The 26,037-nt window shown below is 37.9% G+C and overlaps 1 protein-coding gene across 1 annotated transcript in view; it reads left to right on the top strand.

The window, feature by feature from the left end:
- PMS1 (PMS1 homolog 1, mismatch repair system component) overlaps positions 1-23,720 on the top strand; it is a 49,379-nt gene extending 25,659 nt beyond the window's left edge. Inside the window, exons 8-14 of the mRNA XM_014954078.1 lie at positions 71-193; positions 2,169-2,312; positions 3,656-4,551; positions 9,869-10,324; positions 10,852-10,982; positions 20,326-20,486; positions 23,300-23,720. Of these exons, the coding sequence (XP_014809564.1) occupies positions 71-193; positions 2,169-2,312; positions 3,656-4,551; positions 9,869-10,324; positions 10,852-10,982; positions 20,326-20,486; positions 23,300-23,491 (2,103 nt within the window). The 3' untranslated portion in view covers positions 23,492-23,720. The remainder of the gene's footprint in view (positions 1-70; positions 194-2,168; positions 2,313-3,655; positions 4,552-9,868; positions 10,325-10,851; positions 10,983-20,325; positions 20,487-23,299) is intronic.
- Positions 23,721-26,037: the final 2,317 nt, after the last annotated feature.

Genomic DNA, 26,037 nt, shown 5'->3' with positions numbered 1-26,037 from the left:
CTAAAAAAAAAAAAACTTTTTAGGGTTCTTTTTAAAAGACTTTTGTACTGTATTTGTTTTATCATTGCAGATAAATCTTTCTGGATTTCTCCCAAAAGCTGGGTCAGACAGTTCTTTGACAAGCCTTTCAAGTTCAGAAAGGAGTTTTGTTTTTATAAATAATCGTCCAGTTCATCAGAAGGAAATACTGAAGGTAACCTCGCCTGGCTTTTTATTCAAGGAATAGAAACGTGACTTCTTTGAGGATAGATACACCTATGCACCCTACAACCTTTGCCCCACCTAAAATAACTGGAGTATTACAGGTGAAGATACTAGCATTTGCAACAGAAATGTCTGATGCTGCTGGTGCCTCAGTTCAATTGCATTTGCTGCAGTCATTTAAGACCACAGAGCTGGAGGTTATGTTTATGGCTGTTTAAAAAAACATGTAATTTCAGACACTCTATGGGAGAGACGAGAATAGTGGATTGTTTCTTTGTATTAGGCTGCTGTTTTCCATGAGGGAACTTTATATGGTTTCTTGTAAGAGAATTCTTCTGAAAACAAAGGTTTGATTTTTGTCCACTTCTTGCTGTGGGCTTATCAAGCAAATACTTGCACTTTCCCTTTAAATTTGTATATGCATTAGATAAAAATGAAAGTGATAGTGCAGCAGCATTGGCTAGAGCTAGGCATTGTGTAGGCAGAATTTGATACTCTTGGTTTTCTCACACTACTGAACCTTGCAGCACCTCGCTTGGAGCAGCCTTGCTGTCCTAATCCTTGCCCTCACCAGAAACAAAAATCATGTTCATGCCAAAGTGTACGTGTAGGTCTTAAAGTGGAGACGATGAAGTAGTTCTCAGTTGGCAAGGAAAGCTTTGTAGATGTAACCCCCGAACTTGTGTTGGTACCTTAAGTGACAAATAAAGCTAATCCATGGAGCATTTAATGTGCCGGGTTCTTCCAGGACTTCAAAACTCAGCTTGAATCCCTTGACAGAGACAGCTTTTTATCCAGAGTGCAGAAGCTTAGATTGAAGGTGGGGTTCACAGTATTATCATACAAAGTAAAAATACCTTGCCCTTCATTTAGGGCTTTTCCTGAAGTAGTGCAAGGGATAATCTTCCACTGCCTTTTTTTTTTAATTTACTTTTTAATTTTTTTTGGGGGGTGGGGGGTGGGGTGTTGGGATCAGGTGAGGTTAGTAATACATCTATAAGAATACATTTTGATGGGTATGGAAAATAAGCTATAGATCACTTTTATCTCCACAAAAGGTATGGGGAAGAAGTGCTGGTGGACTTCTTATTGCTACAGTTCAGTGCCAGCTGAGGCCAGACTGTGGGAATATTAAGCTTAAAATAACTTGAAAATATTTAAACAAGCTTGAAGTTATTTAAACAATATTTAAAAAATAATTAAGAAAATTAAAATTTCATCTGCAGCAGCTCTTTATTTTTTACATTTTCAATTTTTTTTGTCTTGTCAACATATTCTTTTCTCCAGTACGTATGTCTGTTGAAGGATCCCTAGAGAGATAGTAGAGGGAAATGCAAGGATCTTTATTTGATCCTTCTAGGTAATGAGACCCAAATCTGAAGCAACTAAATAATTTTGTAGTCTTTTGGAGGAGTTTTTGGGAGAATTATAGAGAAAATAGTAAGGGCAAGAAGAGTTTGAAACAAGCTGTAAATTTGTAATTGGGCTAATACATGGAAAAAATTAGACCTGTTCTGGGAAGAGGGTAGGTCCGTGATGCTACTTTCTCAAACAGACTTTAGTTTGGCTGAAAGAGACAGCCATGTGATGGTATTTGTGTTGGTTGGTGCAGTCCAATTTGGGCATATTTTCTTCCAAGTGTGATCAATACATTCATTCAGAAAGTCAAAGTAGCTACCATTAGTGTCTTGGAATTAGTTCCTTTTTTGGTTTTTGGGGTGGTTTTTTTTTTTATTTAGCTGTGAAGACATGGAGACCATCAATAACTGCCCTTTTGGTGATTATTCTGGCATACACGTAGACACACAAGGACCTTTTTAGCATTCTTTTAACTTAAAATAAACCCAAAACAACCAACAGACCAGTTATGCTTTTGTAATGTCAAGTGTCAATGGTCTTATTTCTGTTCTTTTGTGTCTTTTTAATTTTCTTTACTGACATCTCTTCATTAAATTAATTTTTAGTTAATTCGACAGTACTACAATCTGGTGACGCACAAGGACTCTTCTCGTTTATATCCTGTTTTCTTTTTGAATATAACTGTACCTGCCTCTACTGTGGATGTGAATGTAACACCTGACAAAACTCAAGTTTTACTGCATTATAAGGTAACTAAGGTTTTAATCTGGTTTTGAGTTGTCAGCCTTTTACTTATGTAAGCATAATAAGGGCTTCTGGGACTGCTGAAATGTTTGAAGGTAAACAGTGCCACTGATTTTTTTTTTTTTAATTTTTTTTGAAGTTACATGATGGCTTGCCTCTATCACAGGACTGTTTTGTTTGAAGTGTCTTGAACAGACTAAGTGGAGGATTATTCAAAATTAATTACCTGGTTGATTTTAAAGGTCATTTTTATGCTGTCAGATATATGTATGCATCACTGTTTTTTCAGATGGCTTTATAGTGAGAGAAGCTAAAGAGAATTATGATGTGTGACCCTACATAAATCTCATTCTTAACTTCATAATTACACTAAGTAATCACTTTTTAAATGCCATGTACTTTAAGGTGGGGATGGGAGAGGGGAGATGTTGATTTCTGGTCAAAGCAATATTTTGCCATTATGTGCATAAATTATTGTTACTTGTCACTTAAGTTTTGGGATATCTTGTTCATACTATCAAGACCTGAAATTTAGACTGTATATGCCCATGTTTTAGAGGCTGTCTAGTGATAAATTTCCATGAACTCACTTCCATTTATTAGAGCTTCATATGAAAAAGTGCCACAGAAATTAAGAAGGCTACGTAGGTAAGGTGGTTATTCAGAGAGAGTGTAGGTAGTCAAATGAGAATGTTAATCCTCTTATTCACTGAAAGGTTTTGTATTTGTCTATGTTAATCTTTTAAATGTACTGCCTGTTATGCCACTTCTATGAAAATTAACACAGTATTCTCACCTTTCATCTATCTTTAAACTTTCATTTGGCATTAGACAAGGGGTTGTTTTTTTTATTTTTTATTTAATTTTGTGCGGTTTTTTTTTTTCTTTTTCATTTCCATCCTTTGGTGCAAAGCTGTCTTGGAAGCACACACCATAAAAGCACCTACACAAACACACTTACATGAAACGGGATATTGTTGGTGCATGTCTTGACTATATGCTTTTAACTCCCTATTAGGTGGGAGTAGCTTTACCTGCTACTGGTTTAAGCAGTCAGAACCCTGTTATAAAGGAAGCAGTTAATCGGTTTTGTGATACCAGAGTAAACCAGAGAAGCAGAAAACCTGTCACAAAATATTTGTGGCTAAAGGTGTCCAGTTCAAAGTCTTCTAGAGCACGTGTGAACAACTGAAATGCAATAATCTGTCCAACTTTGTCTGAAGAATATTCTGAATAAGATCACTTTGTTTATTGTTCTATATCTGTCAGTTATATTTTCAGGTGCGCTTTTGTGTGTGGCTTTTCTGATTTTGGTGTGTGGTGGTGGTTTTTTTTTTTCTTTTCCTAGGAATCTGTCTTACTTGCTGTTGAAAATGTGTTGAAATCACTGTATGGGCCACTACCTGCTACAGTCCCTGGTGAAAGTAATAAAACAGATGTTACCTCAGAAGACATGTTTGTTTATAGAACAGAACAAACAGATGTGGTCGTTAATGAAACGGGACCATCTGGAAACGATGATCTACATGCTCATACTTCATTCCTTTCATTCAGCAGTGATGTGCAAAACTGTCAAGCAGGAAAAAACACAGAGATCTGCTTAAATCATCAGACATCTCGTGGTGATAATGTACATAGTTGCCTGGACAAAAAAGAGGTTTCTAAGAGTGATGCCTTTCCAGACAGTCCCTTAAATTTATTGCGTGAGGAGGAACAGAATGAACAGAATGTGACCGATATTCAAAGCAACAGTGTTCCTGTGGACCCCCAGTCTAAAAAAGCTGATGGGCATCTTTTGAGTTCTGATAAAGTTGACGAAACAGAAAAAAATGAGGAAGTCTTAATCCCTAAGGACTTACCTGAAATCTCTGCTGATAATTGGAGTATGGGAAGTGGATTCAAAAGCCATCTAGGAGAAAACCTGGAACCTGTTAAGATTTTGATTCCTGAAGTTGTAGAAACAATTAATAAGCAAAAGCAATGTACTGGTGAACAAAGCAACAATCCAAAAAACTCAAATCAAAGCGTAAAGGAAAGAAATGTGATAAGTGATAAATTTGGACACGTGACAGCTTATGACTTAATTAGTAGTAGAATAATCAGGAAACCAAAGTCTGCAATGGGATTTTTCACTGACGAACATCGTCCAAAATTGATAAATGATAATCCAAAGGCCAGCATGGAGGACATCCTGCTAAAAATTGAAGAGCAGTGGAAGAATTTGAATGAAGAGGAAAAAAAGAAGTAAGTTTTCAGACTGTCTTGCTTCTAAATAGGTAGTTACCAATGAGTCAGTAATAGTGAATTAAAAGAATTGTAACTTCCCAGTTATTTGTGAAAAAGTACAACAGAAAATTAATTTTGGGTTTTCAGGATCAGCGTTGATCAGTATTGATCAGTATTTCTTGATCTGGTCAAAGCTATAAATGTACCTGGGATAAAAAAATTTCATCCATCCATTTAAAAGGAACAGCACCGATATTGTGAGTTGTCACTTGCACTGCTGATTTGAGTTATTTTGCCACTGTGCCATGCAGTGGTTGGGTAGGGACAGTTTTGCTGAGTTGTTATTTAGAGATAACAGGCAAGACAATGTACCATTTGAATTGTACAAACTTGTTTTCTAAGGGCTGCCTCTATATTGTCCCTCCTGATACACTGTGAATGAGAACCAGCATCGTCACGGACGAGGCACCATATAGTTCCTCCAGAGCTTTTTCCAACCAACAGCTCTTTTTTTATTGCTACAAAGTGAGAATTCTTTTCAGGATCTTTAGTACTCCCAACATTTGGTAAACTCCTTTCCTCTAAATCTAGTATGTATCCTAACCCAGGCTACCTCAGAGTTGTATTTATAAAACCCAATCAAATGACGCTAGGAATTTCTTTTTCCCCTAAACAGCTATTCCAGTGCTGGTTCAGAGAATATAGTACAGTTTGAATTTTAGTCTGTTTCAGTCAAAACCAAATCTTTTTTTAGACTGCAGTCTGAATAGCTAAATTCCATATTTTTCTAAAATGAATTGTCACTTGATTTTTGAAAATCCATCTGCAAGCAAGGGAAATATTTTAGCCTAATTTGTGTCAGGGATTGGATTAGTTAAAATATTAGGTATATGTTATCCTTTAGGTGGAACTTATATTATGGTAAAAGATGAATTAGAATAACAGATTTTGAGACATTCAAAATATTAGGTATATGTTATCCTTTAGGTGGAACTTATATTATGGTAAAAGATTAATTAGAATAACAGATTTTGAAACATTCTGATTGGATTAGTTAAAATATTAGGTATATGTTATCCTTTAGGTGGAACTTATATTATGGTAAAAGATGAATTAGAATAACAGATTTTGAGACATTCTGAGACAGTTCAAAAAAAAAAAAACAAAACAAACAAACAAAAACCACCGAAAACACCAAACCTTCCACATTTCATTTGTAGTTTTATGAAATGAAAAGCCACTGTAGGGCACCACACAAATGAGGAAAATAGAAGCAGTTCTTCAGTAGTTTTACATGTAATGATTTGAATGCATATTGTGATTTGTAGCAGAAAAATTGGGAAGTTAAATTTTGGTTCTGAAGAACAAACTCGTTGGAATTGTTGAAAAAATGTGTTTTCTTCATGTTGTGGAAGCAAGGAGAGGGAATTAATAAAGACCACTGAAAATGAAATTATATTAGCCAAAACAGTGTAATTTTAACACTGTTTTGATATTAGCCAAAACAGTGTAATTTTAACACTAATGAGAGAGTTGATTAGGAGAATGGTAAGAAAGAGAAGCTATACCTCTTGAATTACTGGTTTTATATGTGGTTTTTTTCTTGACTTCTTGAGTTTGCTTGAAAACATCTGCATTGTTCTGAATACCAGCTGCCTCAGAGCTAAGTAGAACCTTTCTATCTAGCTTCTCATTCACCTAATTTAAAGTTCACTGAGGAGGTGTACATTTGAGAGGGTGGTTTGTCCATCTCTGCATTAGCAGAAATATTAATGTAATAGTAGAAATCTACTCCAATTATAGTCATGCTTTTAATGAAATGAAACAAAAGGTTCTGCCAGCTGTTTCAGAAAATTTTAATTTGCTCTGCTTTAGCTTTTGAGATTTCATGGTTGCTTTCCTGGTACAACTGTTATGTTTAAGAGTGTGCCTACAGATTAGCTTTGTATTAGTTCAGGAAGGAAACCCCTCTGGTAATGAAGTTTTCCTTATATGTAGGAACGAATGCAGTATGGTCCAGTGGATGTTGAAGTGAATGAAAAAATTACTGCTAGTTGTATCCATACCTTTCAGCTTTCATGTTCCTCCTTTCTGCTTTTCATCTTTTAAAATTGCCTCAGAAAATGGCAAATAGGAAGAGATACGCAGTCATCTTTTCCTCCAAGGCAACAATCCAGAAGAACTGTTGCATGTCTGGCAGAGAACATAAGCCTTGCCTACCAGATACTCTGGATAAATTGGGCCACCTAGAGGTAACAACAAATGTATATGCAACAGGGCAGCCAAAGTGTCTCAGTTCTACCAAACACACTGTACCTCCAGCTTGATGCAACCGTTCTGGCAAGACACCACTTTTCCTGGGCTCTAGTCCTCCATCCTTCTGTGATAGTCAGGCATTTCTGTTACAATGGGTGTGCTTGGCTTCAGCATCTCTTTTCCTCTGTATTGCTCCTCCAGCAGCTCTAAATGAGTTTAAATCCTTTTGGGGAGCAGTACGACCAACAGATGTCCCGTAGTGACATAGGATAGCCTTTTCAAAACAAGTCAGCATTTATTACTCAACCGGAATGTAAAATGTTATGGTCTTTAGGTTATAGTAGAAGAGGAAAGCTTCCATGCATGTCCATGTTGGCAGCATCATATATCCCCCTGCTTTGCAAAGCCAGGATTTAATTTCTTGCGCTCACTCTGCTCTTACTTAATACAGATTGTGTGTGTTTCTGGTCTTAATATTTCTTTGTGTCAGGCTTAGGTAGGAGTGGGAGAAATCCCTCCAAGTGCCATGAGAATGGCAGCAGAAATTATCCTGAAGCTGTAGGAAAGGTTCAGAGCCATGCACGCATTATCTTTGGGCTAACAAATTACCTTGTCAGTGTCTACAGTAATTCTTCATGAGTATATTTGTACCCTGGGAAAAACATCACTTCATGTAGCACGCCCTTTGCTGTCTGTTGACAGGTAGGAGCGTGCACATAGACATAATTAGTGGCTCATAGTAACTAGCTCATGTGTGGTAGCTTTTTATTGCCTGATGAACTTTCCATGCATCTCATGGCTTGTACGTGTGGGTATGCATTATTTGCAACTCTTTTACACTGATGCAAATATGCTTGCTTAGCAATGCCATAAAAATGCTTTTTTATTGTAATTTATTTTTTTAGTTAACATGTTCTCTTTCCTTTGGATGGGGGTAATTTGGTCATTGGCCATCCATCGTATCTCCAGCCAGTGCTATTCATCTCCTGCCAGATATTAATCATGAAATACCTGTTGCTTGTTCCCAGCATGTGTTCAATCATGACTCTAGGTCCATATTCTCCACTTCTAGGAGACAGTGCTAGGAACTGAAACATACACATTTCAGAAGATGACTGTGAAATGCTTATATGGGCAACTAAAAGCTGTTTTTATTTTCGCCATCACAAAGGAAGGAAACACAGAAGTAAATGCAATACTTACTCATGGTAATAGTTTGAGTTGATTTGGTTTCATGTGGAGAGGCTGATGCTGAGAGATACTATGTTCAGAATGGGATGCCTCTATTCACACATGAATCTATATTACACTTATGAATCTACACAAGTGGCCATCTGCAGCCAGAGTTTACTCCAAATAGTTTGAGAGACCTTATGTTAAACAGTTTTTGTTCTATGCTAAATATTTCATTTGGGTTTAAGAAGCAAGGGGAAAGTGGTAAGTGGGTAAATGGGATCCATTTTTCTAGTTAAACCTAAGCTGTCTTTAAAATTAGATTTCATTCTTGTCTTCCACTTCCCTCCTTACACTCATTTTTGCAAATTTCCTTGGCCTTGGGATTTGTAGTTTGAGGAAAGGATCCTGAATTCACAAAGCAGAGAAGTTTGTAAACCTACTGTTTTCTTTCATTGTGAACAAATTGCTGATAGTGATGCGTATGAATTTGCAAAACACTCACAATCAAAGATTGCAAGGCTGGAATTTTTCTGGTAGCCTATAGTGACAGGCAAATTTGACTTTCTCTGGAAGTGCTTTTGTTTTGGATTATCAGTGTGTCACTGAAAGCTCAGTTCTCTTATAGTTAAATATTCTCCTGCATTACAATTGAGTCTATTCAGAACAAAGTGTGTATTGATCTGGTCAAAGATATAAATGTATTTGGGATAAAAAAAAAAAATTCTGTTCAAGTGATTTCATCCATTCATTTGAAAAGGAGCAGATGTTTTTTATCTTAACGTTTACTCCATATTTTCTAGGACGTGATTTATTGCAAGAAACTACTTAAGCTGACTTTTTTAGTTAACTAAATATTGGTACCATATGTGAATGCTAGCACATCATAATTAATTGCAAATGTTGACCCTTTTGTTGACCTTAATTTTCCAGCATGCGTACGCATAATTGAATCAAACTGTTCCAGCAAGTAGCAATAAATAAATATGACCAGCCTAAAATACTTAATTCCAATACTTACATATGGTAGTACTACTTTTTTTAATTGAAAACTGGACTGGTTTGAATTACCTGCTAGAACTCAGAATATCAAATAAGGACAAAAAGAGGGAATTCAGCAAATCAGTCCTCTCTCCTTCAAAAAAGTAAGATTCATATGTAGTAGGCAATCTATAAAAGTTTAGCTATCTTCCTGACATTTGCAAACTCATTAAGAATCCATTCAGGTTGCAGAGCTTTAGTATGTAGTAATGTTTTAACTATTTAGACAGCATCGAGGAGTAGCTTGTTATTAAGTACTTTTTAAAAAATCTGTAAGTTTATTAGTGTAGAGAATTCTGTGATAATAATCTGTGCTGTATTCTCATGCTTTTTATTTGTGGTTAATTTTAAGGCATTTGAAGTCAAAAGTACTTCTTCATAAGTGTCAGGCTTTATTTAATATAAAGTCATTTAGGCTCCAAACTCTTCCCTGACTACATGGACTCCCCGTGAAGAAGAGCTCTAGAAGATTAAATGACTTTGTGAATTGGGAACAAAACTCCTTCCAAAACTAAGTATCTGCTTGTGAATTAGGGTTAAACATAGGCTTTGGGACTGAGGTTAAAAGCAGGCTGCTGTAGCTCTCTCAATGAGCTCCACTCCACTCCTTTCAGTCATTCAGGTTTTGCTGGCTGTCATGGTGAAGGAGAATTTCCAACTTAACCGTTTTCACGGGATAATGAAATAGGGGCACAGTCCCAGGTCACCTTCCACCTGCATCATTGTGGAGAGCATATTCATGTGGCTACTTGATTGAACTATGGAGTCATTCCTGTCTGTTGGAACGGTTACCTTGCCTTTTATTTTAGTATAGCTGCCTTTTTTTAATCTGATTATGTTACTTTTGTTTGTTTTCTCTTTTAAGTTATGAAATAAAAGCTGCTAAAGACCTGGAACGGTACAACAGAGAGGTCAAGAAAGCTGCGGGGCAGGCAGTACACCGACCAACAAAGGAGGGAGAAAAACAGAAACACAAGCCGAAGATGTCCCCATCTGATCAGCAGAAGCTTGACAAGATATTTAATGTTCAAATTGAAAAGAAGAGGAAACCTGAACAGCCTGCAAAAATTGTGACAGTGCCTTTTTCTCTGAGATCCTGTAGACATCAGCTCCAGAGACGTGAAAAACGTGATCCAGATGAACACAAGCTTTTTCTGATCCGTCGTCAGAGTTGTCCTGATGTCTGGATATTTGCTACTGGAAAAAAGCTAATGTTGCTGAATCCATATAGATTGGAAGAAGCTCTTCTACATAAAAGATTACTGATGAATCATAAGCTTCCGGTAGAGAAACTGGACAAGCCAATTGTGTTAATAGACAGGTGTAGTACAATTGAGCAAAAACTTGTACATTATTTCAAGTATCATTTGATAATTATTTACAGAAAGCTCTGGTGAGGCCCCGTTTGCTAATTCTCTGATTATTTGTACATTCGGTTATCTGTAAGAACAGATTTGTATGTTTTGTGTAGTTTTACCATACAGTAATGAGCAGGCCTGGTCGTATTCCAGTTGAAATAAATACGAATTTTGACCAGTTTCATTGATAATGCAGTGAAGACAAATTTCCTGCCCCAGAGAAAAATTAAATGCTTTGTGTTTTCATGACTACCTACCTTTCCCCCATGGATTGTATAATTATTATTATATGCCTAAATTTGGTGACTCTTTAAGATATGTGAGTAGCTGCTATTTTGTTTTTTTAAACAAATCACTTTTTCAGAGTACTTCTAAAAATCCTGATCACTTTTCATCACTTAACTACTTTTGTCAGAATTTTTCTCACAGGCTTAATTTTCAAATTAAGGATTTTGGCTTTTAACCCTTTGGGGATATTTTTTTTTTCCAGTCTTCTTGGTGGATCTCACTATGTGGCTGCTCTTTATAAAATGCAGAAGGATTACCCAGGTTTTGATGGATCACGGTATTTGTCAGATCCAAGGCTCGTAGCAAATGGATTCCAGATAAAAGCAATAGAAGGTAAGATGGTATTAAAATCTTTTAGTCATATTGGATTTTGTTTCTTCTGATTTAATGATTTGAGTGATTGTTGATGTAGGTCATGTTATTCTACATCACTTTATCAATTAAAGCACTAACATCCTGCTTTCCTTAATGTTGAGATTTTATTCTTTGGCAAAGAACAACACTGAATAATGGAAACTGATAGCCGAATAGAAAACTTTAATAGTATTTCAAAGAATGCTCTGGAATCCACATATTCCTGATCTTTAATTTTTGTTCTTTTCTCAAAATGCTGGGTGTCGATATCCTTAATGGCTATTCTGACAGAACCTAGATTAAAGTGATGAGACTTCCTTAGTCTTGGCAGCTTCTTCTAAGGTGATACTTGCAGAAGTTTATGTATGTGCTTTAGCTGACTAGTCCTCTGCTGTTGAGCAGTTGAGGAGGTCCAGTAAGGAGCTGGATCTGATTATTGACTTACTCTCATATCAGGGTTGTAACATAGAGCCCAAAGGGTGACAGGATCACCATCACATCTTTTGGTAAAGTTCAATCCAAACTTTTTTTGAGACAGCCTGCTTTTCAATGCCTCGGTGTTGATCACAGAACAAATCTGTTTCATACAAGATCCTTTTACCTTAGCAAGAGAGATGAAATGTTTATATATTTTTCTGAGGAGTGATTTATAGGGATGCTGTTGGAAACCCAGTGGCAACCCACTGAGGGTCATTTCTGCAGAGCAGGACTTCTCTAGCAGAATTCCAAGAAAAGCAAACGTCTTTGGGGGTAGTACCTAGCTGACAGCTCAGAGAAAAGATTCACTATAAGAGCTGTTAGAAATGCTATAGCTTCATGTGTTACAGATCCCCACATATGTACAGTGATGACAGATCTACTGTAACATATGGGATCTTTTAAGGGTAGGTACAAAAAAAGGGATGTAGAGCAACTCCTTCACTCAGAGGCTGGCTCCTGGGAAGAACAGCCTAAGCTGTTTTCTTTACTGAATCATGCACAGCAAAACCAAGGAAACTTCTTTCTGACTGGCTAAATTCCTAGATAAATAGCAAAAACTTTGTAGAAGAGGTGTTCATGGTGATAATCGTAGATTGTATGACTAGGGGAATAAAGTGTGTATTGTAAGAGGCAGTTCTTAAAAGGTTTATTCAGTCCAGCAAATCAAAAGCTGAGGAGGTCTAGGATATCTCTCTAGACAAATATGGGACAAAGGGATTGTTGCTTAGCCTTTTGCTCACATACTTTCTTTTTTTTTTCCCCACCTCCTGATACCCTGAGTTTGCACAAAACCCAGTTATGTAAACTGGATGTGAATAAATTGAACATGAAAATTTAAAGACAGTTTCTGGGCAACAATGGTAGAGAGTAATTGACAGGCCTTGTAGTGCTGGAGATGGGAAACTAGTTTTAAGGTAGCTTGATTAGTTTAGGAGCAGAACTGTAGAATATAACAGCAAGGGGCTTGACACAGGAACCGGGAAATAGTAACCTAAACCTAACCTGTGTTACTAAGTCTGTAAAATTAAGGAAATGAAACCTTGTGAGGAAACTGTTCTCATTTGGTTTACAGTTAAGGAAAGTAAAAGTGCTTTATATGCAATATAAAGGTCGACACACCGTAGTTGTGGACTTGATCAGTACCATACGGCTAGTCCATATGACGAATGGGAATCTAATTCAGTTCTTTGTCCCAGTCTTAGATTTTAACTACTTGAATGAAACCTTAATAACATCTGAGGCTTGTCAGTCATGTTTATAAGCTTCTGCTGATGACATTATAGCAGTTACAGCCTCTGTTATGAAAAGAGCATACCATTGCAGATGAAGCTACCAGCAAACAAATGGAATTTCTCCCAGCTTATTTTCCAACTGACTCAAGGATTTTTACTTAATACTTCATCAGTCCCTCTTTTTTCTTTTTTTCTTAAAACTCATTCCTGAAATATGCTATATTCTACAAATACTTACTAGAGCTGATTTTTAGAAACACAGATATTGGTTATTAACACTCCTTACAGGCCCTTCTCTGGGAATTTCACTATGCGGTTTAGGGTTCTTTAAATTATAGATTCCTGTCATATAATCTTTACAGAAAGTGATCTGCAGACCAAGAGTGATTTGTCCCACTTAACACCTGAGTCTTCTGTAGGATTTCTCAACTTTGAGAGAACAAGTTTGTCTCATAAAACAGTCTTCACTATCCTTATAGAAGCATTTGTTTTTGTTTGCTCTCTGAATTCAGTGTAGAAATACAAAAAAAAATCTATTTTTGTGGTTTTTTGAAATTCAGAGGCAGCCTGAAAGGAGAGGCGTTCCAATGTTGTTGAACTAGAAGTTGCCTCAGAAAAGTTTAATTTCTTCAGGATGTATTGTTATTTTACTGGGACAGGGGTTGCCACTTTGCATGGTGGATGACAAAGTCATAGCTTGCTGTCGAGAGAGGTGTCCAGAATTCACATGTGCACTTAACCCACTGTAGCTGGAGAGTTTCACCTTAGCAGCATCCATAGGAGCACCCCTGAACCCCATTCTCTGTGCATCTGCCTTTGTAACTCCATTTTTTTTCTTCTAACTTCTTGGGTGAATTGGATCAGCCCTAGTATTTGTTGTTTCTCAACTATCAACTCTTTCTTGCTGTCAAGGTATATTAGAAGGTCTGTACTTTCCTTTGGGACTTCAACACTGACATGGTCATACTAGGTGGCCTTTTCTGACTGCTGGTTGATTTCTTATTAATAGCTACTAGTGCATTGCTTCCTTTTTCATCCTGGGTTAGGACTTTTATTTCCTGTGGTAGAAAATTTCCTTTTTCTGACAGAGACATCCTCCTCTGTGTCACAAGCAAATGTTGCATTTCCTTAGCTTTGAATTTGAATGTGAAAGTGTTATTTCTGGTGATTTCTTCTTGCAAAATAACAAGCCTTTCTCTTGATCCATGTGGGTAAGTCTGTGATGGCAACAGTAGCTCTAAGATACCTTCCAAAACAAGAAGAAACTTGGCTGCTACAGTTCGTTTGGCAGTTTTGGTCACAGAAGAGTCTTTCCTTGACCCATGGTGATCTCTGAAGAGGACTGTCAGTCTAGTAGGTTGCATTGATTATTTGTTTAAATGTCCATGCGTATTCTGCCAAAAGAGAAGGACCCTGAGTATTACTGGCCATTACCATATATTAAGTGTGCTCATAACACTCATATATTTGGAACACAAGACCTCATGCTTTGGTGTTGAGAACCCCTCTAGGCCCGTTTCCTAGGTCAGTGTAACAACTTCAATATAGGACCATGGATTCATTCCTTATTTCCTCTTTGTGTGTGGGGAGTTTTACAGGACTGTTTGTTTATTTAATAACAAGAAAATCTGAACAGCTGCCTTAATTTGGAAGGTGACTTTGGTAGTTCCCTTGTTGCATTGGGCTTGCAGCTCAACTGGTCTTTCTTAAAGAAGTTTCTTGCACATTAAATTCCTACATTTTTGGCAAAGTATGGCATTGAGGAACTTTAGATGTAAGGATTTTGATTCTTTTAGTTTCCTATTTAAAAAAAACCACATGCTACATAGTATTGGGTTTTCCTTATTTGGATTACTCTTCTGTAAGGGACAACTTCTCTTATAGGATAAAAAATTATAATTCATTAGTCTTGAACTAAATTCTGCAGATTTTGGGATTAATACTCAGAAATTGAATCTTCTTCCCAGTGCTTGGAATTTGCAGAAATGCAACTATACTCTTTAATGGCCAAGACCTTTTAGCTAGTGGGGTGGTTTTGAACTTTAGTTACTGTAATAATGTACCAGATGCCTTGCTCTGAACCCCATGGCACCATGTGACACTAGGTGCACAAGCAGGCAGAAATTCATCTGTGTCTGGAAGATTGGACTGTCTTCCCAATATTCAGTTGGAAATTATGATACCTGTCCTAACTCATGTCTTCCATTCTCTTTGTCTGGGCAGGTGCTAAGCAACATCTGTACAGTAATGCCATTTTTGCTTCCCTTCTCATTCTCCTCCCTCTTGTGCTCCACTTGCTTAGTTGTGGATGCTTCTCTTTCTGACTCAGGAGCCCATTCTACTGATTCTGATGCATTTCTGATCCCACAGACAGCACTGAGATCCCACTTGACCTCAGCTTGAGCACTGCCAATGCTGTTAGTTGATCAGTGGTCCAGGAAGTTTTAATTTCAGAATTTTCTGCCTTCTGTTTGGAGACCCAGAACCATGCTGTTATTACCAGATGTTCTGCCACTGTGCAAGGGCAGCTCCTGACGTCTTACAGTTGGGATGTTGAACTGCTCTTGGAGTTAGATGTGGGCTGGATTTTTTTCAATCAGAAATGGTTTTTTGATTTTTCTTAATAACAGAAATCTATCAACTACTTATTTATTAGATTTATTTGCTTAAGTGATTACATTTTCAATTATGTCAGCCTTCTGACATAAACACATCTCCCATGTGGTTTTTTTGGACTCTTCCTAGTAGGTTTTTGAAAGGTCTGATTAGGCCTTTTCTTCTTAACAAGGGCTTAGTTCCACATGGAGTTTCATTCTTGTTCTGTCATTTTAGTGGGAAAACTTCTGGGAATGTTTTTGTTTTTCACAAATGCAGCCTTTAGATAGTTATTTTTACAAAACTCCAAAAGTTTCAGGCCTTACTTGCCTATTGTTTTATTTGAGCATAAGTCTGTCCTTTGAATGCTCTCTTGTTGTAAGACAGGAATGTAGTCTACCTCTGTTCCATATTGTTCAAATACTCTGCATAATTGCAGCCAAAGTTGTTGCAAGTATCCTAGGTGTTGGACATGCTCTCTCTTCTTGTTTTGGTAGACAAAGATCTTTTGTAATGTCTCCTTGTTTCTCTTTGTATTGACTGTTCAGCCGTCTAAGGAGTTTTCAACTAGCTTTTCTCTGGATAGCTGACAGTGAAAAACATGTTGTGAAATAGCTCAGAAACAGCTTTTTGCTGTGAGTGTGTCAGTTAGGCAAAATCAATGGTTTCTTTGTGGAACGTGCCAGTTGTTGTGATTTGCAAAGCTGTGACGCTGAGCTCCAGTCCGTCTTCCACTGGCCTCCCGCCCCCTCGTGTTCTGGCCTTACTGAGCCTTCAAGTGATGCTACCTTTGGGAGAGCAGTCTGTTTACTTTTACTTAATGTGATATTCTGGGATCTGCCAGGCATTTGGTTGCTGGGTATAGCTTGCAATGACCCCTACATACAGAGAAGCATTTCAAAAAGATAGATGGATTGCTTTCCATCCAGCTCTTCTTAAGATGTGTTTGTTATATGTACCTTCACAGCACATCTGTGTGTTTCCCTCTGTAAAACTCCAAGAGAGAGATGTGAACTCATGAATGGCAAGGAACACGTCTTACCTTATCTTTCATAACAATGGGGGGCCTTGGGCCATGTTCCAAGGCAGGTTTTTAGGGTAGAGTTGTCTGCTTGATAGAATATGTGTACCCAACGTATGTATATCCAGAAAATGTGCTTATAAAGGCCTCAAAGAGCAATAAGAGGAAAATAAACCATCTTCCTTGGTAATATAAGCTGCCTCCGCTCTTGTAACCAACCAGTGGAAAATCATGCTGCTGCTTAATTTTGATTTTGACCATCGACTGAAGGATGGATAGTCTTAGAGTGTCACCTAATCTAGGTGGCAGCTGGAAGAGAAGAGTTTTTCCTGGCCATCAGGAAGGAATTATCCAAAGATGATTGTGAATACTTTGTTTGGAAAGAGAAAGGGGAAATTTGTAGCAATGAGAAATCCACATTTTTAGTCAATTGAAAGCTAGTTTATTTGTTCACGGAAATATTTTCCTTGGAAGCTCCAAAGCATTTCTTAGAAAGTACCATGGAAACTGCTTGAAGACTGCTGTTTGAATACTCAAAAATCTTAATGTACATTTTATCAGAAATTTACAAGTACACTGAGGCTCGAATGTCTGCTTATGTCATCAAATGTTGCCAATATCAAAATTCCTGCAAAGACTTGCAGATAAATATGTATTAATCAGGATGCAGTGGGCTACTTTTCAGTCTAAAGAATGTAAGCACAAAAGAATGACACAAACAGAAATACCAGAGAAGAAAACCTCTTATCCAGGATTTGCGTTGTTTGTTCTTATGTTAGACTCTTTAAAGCCCCCTTTGACTTTCAAATTAATGAGCAATGTGGTGTAGTCAAATCTGGCTGTCAGAATTGCAGATAGTAAAATTCCTCTTGGTAAAACTGAAGAGTTACTGAGCATTCTTTGAGTATATCAATAGAAAAAGGAAGACTAGAGAATATGTAGGCCCACTGATGAATGAGGTGGGTGCCCTACTGGTGGAAGACACAGAGAGTTACTGAATGCCTTGTTTGCTTTGGTCTTCACTCCTAAAGCTGCCCCTCATGAATCCCAGACTCAGAGGGTTGTAATTAATGGAGCCATGCTGAGTTGGAGGTCTGTAACCAATGGTGTCTCCCAGGGGTCAATACTTGGTCCAGTTTTGTTCAACATGTGTATCAATGACCTGGACAAGGGGACAGAGTATATCCTCAGCAAGTTTGCGGATGATACCAAACTGGGGGGGCTGGCCGACACTCCAGAGGACTTGTGTCGCCATCCAGCGTGACCTGGACAGGCTGGAGAGCTGGGCAGAGAAGAACCTAATGAGGTTCAACAAGGGCAAATGTAGGGTCCTGCACCTGGGGAGGAAGAACCTCAGCCACCAATATAGGTTAGGGATGGACCTGCTGGAAAACACTTCTGAGGAGAAGGGTCTGGGGGTCCTGGTGGAGAGTAAACTATCTGGGAGCCAGCAATGTGCCCTTGTCGCCAAGAGGGCCAATGGAATCCTGGGCTGCATAGCCTCTCCGGCTCCTTTAGCCTGGAGAAGAGAAGGCTGAGGGGAGACCTAATTAATGTTTACAAGTATCTAAAAGGTGGTTTGAGGGAGGATGGAGCCGGATTTTTTTCAGTGGTTCCCAGTGACAGGACAAGGGGCAATGGGCACAAGCTGGAACATGGGAAGTTCCACTCAAATATGAGGAAGAACTTCTTTACGGTGAGGATGCCAGAGCCCTGGAACAGGCTGCCCAGGGAGGTCGTGGAGTCCCCTTCTCTGGAGATCTTCAAGACCCACCTGGATGCCGTCCTGAGTGATGTGCTCTGGGCAATCCTGCTTTGGCAGGGGAGTTGGACTAGATGATCTCTAGAAGGTCCCTTCCAACTCCAACAATTCCATGATTCCGTGACTAGCAGTCTCATTAACAAGTATGTATCATTGGGTTACTAGCTTTTAAAAAAAAAAAACAAAAACAAAAAAAAAAACAAACACAAAAAACAAAAAAACCCAAACAAACAAAAAAAAAAAAACACCCAAAAAAAACCAGTTTTGCAAATGCAGAACCTCATTGTCATGAAATCTTAAGAGGAAGTACTAGAAATACAAGTTTTCTAAACTGAAAATCAGATGGATGGTTTTTTGGTTTCGTTTCGTTTTTTTCAGTATTTAAACTTAAAAAAAAACAACACTTGAAACTTACCAACATTTTGTGTACTGTCTTTGGTAGCATATAGAGAGGCAGTTGAAAGGTTGTCAAATAGACTATGTTCTCATTTTAGAGAGAAAGCCACATAATCAAATGGTCTGGAACAGTTTCTCAAATCTAATCTTTCATCAAAGCAAAATTGGGATAAAAAGGAAGAGAAAAGAGCCTAAGGAGATTAAAACCAGACTTTATCTTTTATTCCTGTCTCTTACTGGCAGACTTTCGCATGGGGAAATACTGGCATATTACATCAGCTTATCTCACCTTTAATAACTGGCAAACTTTCAGATAGTTCAGCATTTTACTTTAAGCTGAGTCTGATCACAGGCTTACAGCAGTACATCAAAAAATATGTCTGTTTTTGCTGGCCACAATTAGGGAAAGACAGCTTGAAAAAGAAAAGGAAGGTAATGCTGGAAATAAAATTTTAAACTTAGAGCAGTGTTGAATATGTAGCTGGTAGGGAGGTTATGTGATTTTGGGGGGCGGGGAGGTGGTTTGCTTCCTATATCAAATTCCCCCTCTTGTCAAAGTATCTCTGGCCATGAAGTTTAGAAGTCCCAAAGGCATTATTTACCTGGTGACACAGCATATTACAAAAATTTTCAACGTGCACAGTTTTCCTGTTCATCTATGCTCTTACTTAATGACTGTAAAATAAACAGTGCTTGGTCACGGGTAACAGTCTCATTGTGATGACTTATACTGCATATATATTTTCTCTCACTTCTGATATCTTTCACGTTGTTGTTTGAATTAGGAATGTGAAGGATCCCTTCTAACAGTTTGTTAATTTAATCCACTTTGTAGCAATCTATTTGTTTCCAGCTTTTTTGACTTTGCAAAAACTCAAAAAATATTCATGAAGCAGGCTATATTTAATTTATCCTGCCCGGTGTCATTAGACAAGGGTGGGTTTATTTTCATTATGAAGTGTATTTTTCCATGCTCTCCCTGTGGAGCTCTTTACTACTTAGACTTGTAGTGGAGGGAAAGGGAAGGTGGCCACACAGGCTGGGTTGAGAATTCTGTGCACCCAACATGAACAAGAGGAGGACTGAAGGGCTGCATGAGGATATGTGAGCCTGAGCCCTGGAGAACTTGCTTCTGACTGGGAGTGGAAGTTAGCTGTACAGTAGCAGTTTCATTACATTTTTTTGCAAGTAGTGTGAATAAGAAGTGAAATCTCTTATATCTCAAAGATTGACTAGATATGTTGTTGGGAAGGTTGTTTAAATGTTTGACCCATCATTCCTATTCAGAGTGGTACCTGTTGTAGCAGTGGCACCACAGGAAGAATAGTGTGAAGACTGTCATAGAGCCTTTAGTTATATGGGCTTGAGTTCTTCTGCTGTGACAGGAGAGAAAACTGCTTTTTATTTCAGTAGAAGCTGAATTTGTTATGATAACATTTGAACTCTACAGAGGTTTAAACCAATTACATAGGAAATATTTTTTTCAAACTAAATTGTATTTTATTACTACCTTCTACTTTAATTTTCTACATGTTTAATTAAAGCCATGCTCAAGACTGGGAATGCTGCAACATCTTTTAAGCATTTAAGCAATGCCAGCTAGGATTTAAATATAAATAAGATGAGACATGTGCTGTGAATAGGCACACGTCATCATAATGAAACATTAAACAAATAAATGTTTTTCACTCCTAAGGAGGAGCAAAAAAAGTTTCCTAATTTTATTGAATTTGCGAGGCTTATTTACAAAGTGATTTTACATCGAATTTTCTCTGAATTCCTCCAGAATAGAAATCAAAGCAGTGTATAAACAACTGTTTTGTTTTGCATTTTCAGGTGCTTCAGCTACTGAACGTCATCTGGAAATAGAAGGGATGGCAAATTGTCTGCAATATTATGGTATTTCTGATTTGAAAGAAATTCTGAACGCAGTGGTTCATGGAAATGCGAAGGAAGTATTCGAATGTAGGCCTCTCAAAGTGATAAATTACTTGGAGGTAAGACAGAAGTTTGATTTTAGGTATTGGCCAGCTAAGCTTATAATAAATCTTTCTTCAGCTTTCTGAAAGGTGTAAACTACAGAAAAGAAGAATGCCATATCCTCTCTGAGCTGTATGGGCTCTGTATTGCTTATCAAAATGCTTCCATCAGGCATATCCAAAATGAGTCATGCAACGTGATTTCATACATGCTGAAAGCTGATGTTCTTTAAGTATTTTTACGTAGGCAGTTTTAGACTAGAAATGCATTTCTGCATGTTAGAACACAGAACTGCCGTAAAATTGCTTTACAAAGTCTAGAAGGCATTTGAATCCAGAACAGTCATCAAGATTTAACTCCCTTTATAAATAAACCTATGAAGAAGTTATAAAATTATTTAGGGTAGTAGTTTATGAAAAGGAGGCATTAACTGAAGCTTAATTGTCATGTAAACCTCAATGCGATGTACATCTTGAACATCAGAAAGTGCACCATTTCCACTTAAAGAATAAAAACCCTATGATTCATTCAAAGAAAGGGCAGAAATAGACAAATGGGGAAACTTCTTTCCCAGAAAAGCAAGCTGTCACTGGAATTAAGATGTTGAGGTAAAAAATGGAGTCTCACATATGGTGTACCCCATATGCCTCTGCAAATGCTTGTATTTAGTTAACATCAATAACTTTTGCAGTTGAAGGAAGCACAATCTGACAACCAACAGAGTCTTGTGAGTCCACTCTATTCAGTGCAGTAGTGAGTGGGTTCTGCAGCGCGCTGCCAGAGAGCAAACCATGTGTTCTTTGCAAGCAGCCACCTTATTAGTTGCCAGAAATACGGTACTTGAGTAAAAGACTCTTTAATCTGTTTTCTTATAGAAGTTATTACGCAGCATTTGGAACTGGAATGACTCTTGTTATTATTTGGTATGCAAATAGATAAAATTGTCCATCCAGAGACAATAATGGGTGTGAAGTTTCAGAACAACTAATATATGCAGAACGAGTTAAAGCTGGAGTAACTAAAAATAGTAGTTTTCCATCACTTCTTGTCTAGATGTTTCACTAATGCTATCTTTAATCCCAGTTCTTAACATGTGTATTCAGAAAGGTTACCAAAAGATATGTCAGATCTCTTCTTACTTAGGCATTTGCTAACATGCTTTCCTGAATTGGGCTACTTCAAACTGGGACCTAGGCATTTACATGGGATATGTGTTTTATCTTTTAAACATTTACTATACAAATCTTAGCTCAGGTGGTAAGTTTCCAGCTGCCTTTGGAGTGAGTCATTCTGTTATTTACTACTGAACCATTCTTGTGCACTCATGAAAGAAGCTTAAAGAAGGGATGAGTTTAGTGTTGAGACAGGAATGGTTTGTAACTTGGTTTGGAGGCAGAAGCTTTATTTCCTCTACTTACAAGTACTCATCAATCAGATGAGTGGGATGGTTTTGGTTTATATATAGAGAGAGATGCACACATATATATGCACAGATATCTCCATATATATGTATGTACACACATATGTACGTATGTATATAGGCATATACATAAATAGATAAACACACACGTGTACATATAAAGGTATATATCAAGAGATTATCAAAGGAAGGCTTATTAAGAGCAATGTTGAGTGTGTGGGGAGCTGTTAGAAGATGCATGTGCAGCAGTAACAGCTGGAAAACACATACTAACTAGGAAGTATATGGCTTGCTGTCACAAAAATATTATAAAAGTAAGCACTGAGGTTTTTTTCACCATTATGGGAGGGTAAACACTGGAAACGCCATTCACTGTCATGTTCAGAATTGCAACTTCTATTGTAAGTTTCATGTTTGAGAAGGCAGCACCTCTGCAGTTTTTTCTGTCTCTTGGAAGATTCTGAAGAGAGAACAGGGTAATAGTTAAAGAAGCATCCTTCCTAGGTAGAGAATAGACCACACTGATTTTTTTCCCACTTGGAAGAGTGGGAGAAAATCCCAGACAAAAAGAATGAGAAGATTCAGCTTAAAATATTGTGCACACTGCTTCAGGTTTGTACAATCATAGAATCATAGAATGGCTTAGATTGGAAAGGACCTTAAAGATCATCTGGTTCTAACCCTCCTGTCATGTGAAAGGAGATTGTATTGCATGTCCATTTCTGTCTAGGCAACACTACTAAAGTGCAGAAGAGAACATGATGGCAGGAAGGCCAATCTTGGAGGAGGAAACAAAAAACCTGACAACTTCTTCTTGAAGTTGCTTGGCTCTCTGAGGATGGCTGCTTCAGTAATGGTTTAGCAGTCACTTCTGCTTTCTACTATTGTGAGATAACTGGATGCAATAGTCAATGCAACATCACAATTATTATTGTATTATATTATCTATTGCAATGGGCTATATACAACATAAATATAAAATTTCACTATAGTATTTTAAAGATTTTGTTTAGCTGACTGTTTGACTTCATTTATGTTAGTTCTAAAGTTTGTCATGTAGAATATGTCTTGTGAACTGGTAAACATTTTCAGCTGATACTGGTGCCAACAGGAGATAAAATACTCAGAAACACAGAGCACCTTGCAAAACTGGACCTGAAAGAAAAACAGTGCATACATGACCAGGAGACTGACACTGTGTGACTCCATTGTAGAAGTGTCATGAAATGACCAGTAAGATATGTTTTGAGTTACTCCAAATTCCAGAAACACAAATGTATTTATCAGCAGAAAGGAGAAGAGTGACCTTTAAACAGTGAGTGCTTAATTCCTGGCTTCTGGTAGCCCCATGTTAATGTGTTAAAAAGTGGTACTTTATTGTGATTTTGTTTTTATTTTTCTTTTCCACAGGGAGAAGCAGTACGTCTAGCTCGGCAGCTGCCCTTACATTTGTCAAAAGAAGATGTACAAAACGCAATTTACAGGATGAAGCAACAGCTTGGAAAGGAAAATAAAGGCTGTGTTCATGGTCGTCCTTTTTTTCATCATTTAACAGATATTCCAGAAGATGACAAGCACAGCTCCATGGAAATTACTCAGTAAATGGAACATTTTGTTTGGGATCATATTTCTCTTGCTTAATTTTGATCACTACTCTGTAATTTCAGTATGTTTTTTGCAAAGCTTTTGTATAATGACTTTTCATCATCATATGTTCACCTCCTAGAGACTTTTTCTATTTAAATTCAAATGCTACTTGCAAACTGGAAATAAATACTGTAGAGAACTCATCCTTTTTTTAAAAAAAAAAAAATTAAAGAAATGCTCTCAACTGGTTTGATGCTTTTCTTATTGCTGCAGGTTTAGAAAATATCAGTATATCAAATTTTTTTAGATGTGAAGTCACTAGAAGATGCTTTCAACAGAGCCTGGCAAAGTTTGATGTACTAAAGACATGAGATGTTAATTTTCAAAGAAATGCCAGATAGCTATAGGTATTTAAATGGGGTATTATCATATGTAATTATTATAGTTACGCTTTTGTGATGATGCATTACTATTTAGAAATTGTTGGCTCACGTAAATGAGTATTGAAGTCCTAGTGTCCAGCCTTTCAAAAAGCTTTTCTCTAAACTGTGCAAATAATTCAGAATATTTTTAATCTTAGCTTACAAAAGTGTGATTTTTAAAAGCGTAGTACACTTAAAACTTTAGATAAACAGAAAACTGGCCAATGACTTTAAAATAAAGGATCTGAGTGACAGGAGCACAGGTTAGCACTGAGAGCAGATGCCAGTAGGTGGGCATTGGTGCAGTGCTATATACAAACTGTTTGGGGGTGGGTGACATAAAGCAGTCCTTGCTCAAGGAGCATGTGGCATCACTGGGGCAAAGTAGAGAGCGCTACTGATTCTGGTAAACGTGTTCATTCTCTTTTTTTCCAGCACCTAACGTTTACTCCTCTATTTCAGGTTGTAGCCTACTTCCCTAAAGCTACCTCATTAGGCCTTCTGTGCATAGCAGGTGTGGTGTCTCTGGAAGAGTGTGTTTAAAAGTTTCAAGAAAGATCACCTGACAATTCCTGACCGTCCCCGGTTGTTCTGTTGTTAGCAGACCTTGGCACTATGAAAATGTGGTGGTGAGACCTAGCTCTGTGGTGCTGCTGTGGTTGGTAGGTAAATGGCTGAAGGCTGTGAGAAGAACCTGGGTAGGAGCTGGTTTGTGGAAAGGTGTGTGGGACCAGACAAGCAAAAGTACAATCCAAAAATGTAAATCGCTGATCTTTTGCTCTGTATCAAACAATGCTGAACTGGTGAACTGAGTTAAGAAATCACATCACAGCAATACATGACAACATACAAATTCTAAACGGAAAGGTAATGATCGTGTTTTTATGCTGCTCAAGTAAGTTTATCCTTTTCCTGTAAAAGAGAGGTTTATAACTTCAAATCAGAGAAAGGAAAAACAAATACAGAAACCATTAACTGCACTCTGTAGCACTCATCTTAAATTACAGGCCTTGTTTAAATAGCCACCCCCGTTAATTATAGTGTGTTTGCCTCAACGTAGCTCTGCTAGTCTTACATATTGTTCATACACATGCTTTTGGAGTGTGGTGTTTAGGGGATGCTCTTGACAGCGAGCAGGGGGTGCCTTATGCCCCCCCGGAGGTGAAGGCCCTCTGCTCTCTTCAGCTGCAGGTGCCTGAACCATCAGCACACAGAGACTTCTGCTCCTCTCATAACACATGCATGCCCAGCTGGTGTGTAGAGGAAGGTTTAAGGGACAAAGAATGCAAATGCAAAGGGAAGTTTTGTTTATTACTTTTTCCAGCTCGCAGAAAAACAGTGCAAAGGCCTGAGCTAAGATAAGAGGTGGCAAACAAGGTGCTGCCTTCCTGTTACTGTCTGGAGGTGGGCATCCTTCACAGCTGCGAAAGAGCTGCTCCTCTCTTGTTGTTTTCCACCTCTGCCGTGCCCAGGTGCAAGGTCAGATTGAGAACAGCAGAAAGGCATCAAGTGAATGGCATGTGGTGGTCGTTAAATGTAAATTGGGAAGGAGGGACCTCTTTCTGGAGGAAGAAAGAGGTTGCTATCTACTGCTATACTGAGGGTGGGCAGCTCTGGTGAGGGAAAGGAGCTGGGATGATCAAAGGGCACAAGCAGGCTACCTTTCCAAACTTAACCAGTGAAGGAGGCACAAGATGAGAATGTCACTGGAAAGGCTGGACACTCATTGGCTGTAAATGTCACTTAGTGCAGAAGATGTGAATTTTTAGAATGGCAGTGAGAAGGTGGATGGTGGCACAGGAAGGAGACGTGACTCTTGGCTCCGAGGAGGAAACTGGATCCCGGCCTTGCGGTAGATGCAGAAGGTTATAGTTTGTTTATTTTTATTCGTGTTTGGATGCAAACTGTGAGAGTTTAGAGAGTAGCCATTAGGGTGACAAAAGCAAGCTGGAGAATAGAAATTTATCACCAAACTAAGTCGGAACTTATATGAATATGTGCACCAATTTTATTCAGTTGGGAATATAAAGAGATCGATTTAGTAGTAGTAGATATTTTCCAAAAGGTAAAATAGCTGTTTCTTAATTACACTGAAGCAAATGCTTGTGTCTTTGACAAGACTACCATCAGGTGCTTTCA

The sequence above is a fragment of the Calidris pugnax genome, unplaced genomic scaffold (assembly GCF_001431845.1).
Source record: "Calidris pugnax isolate Ruff unplaced genomic scaffold, ASM143184v1 scaffold103, whole genome shotgun sequence".
NCBI classification, from domain to species: Eukaryota; Metazoa; Chordata; class Aves; order Charadriiformes; family Scolopacidae; genus Calidris; species Calidris pugnax.
Note: the sequence above shows the minus strand (reverse complement) of the source record. Positions and strands in the feature narration are given on the sequence as shown.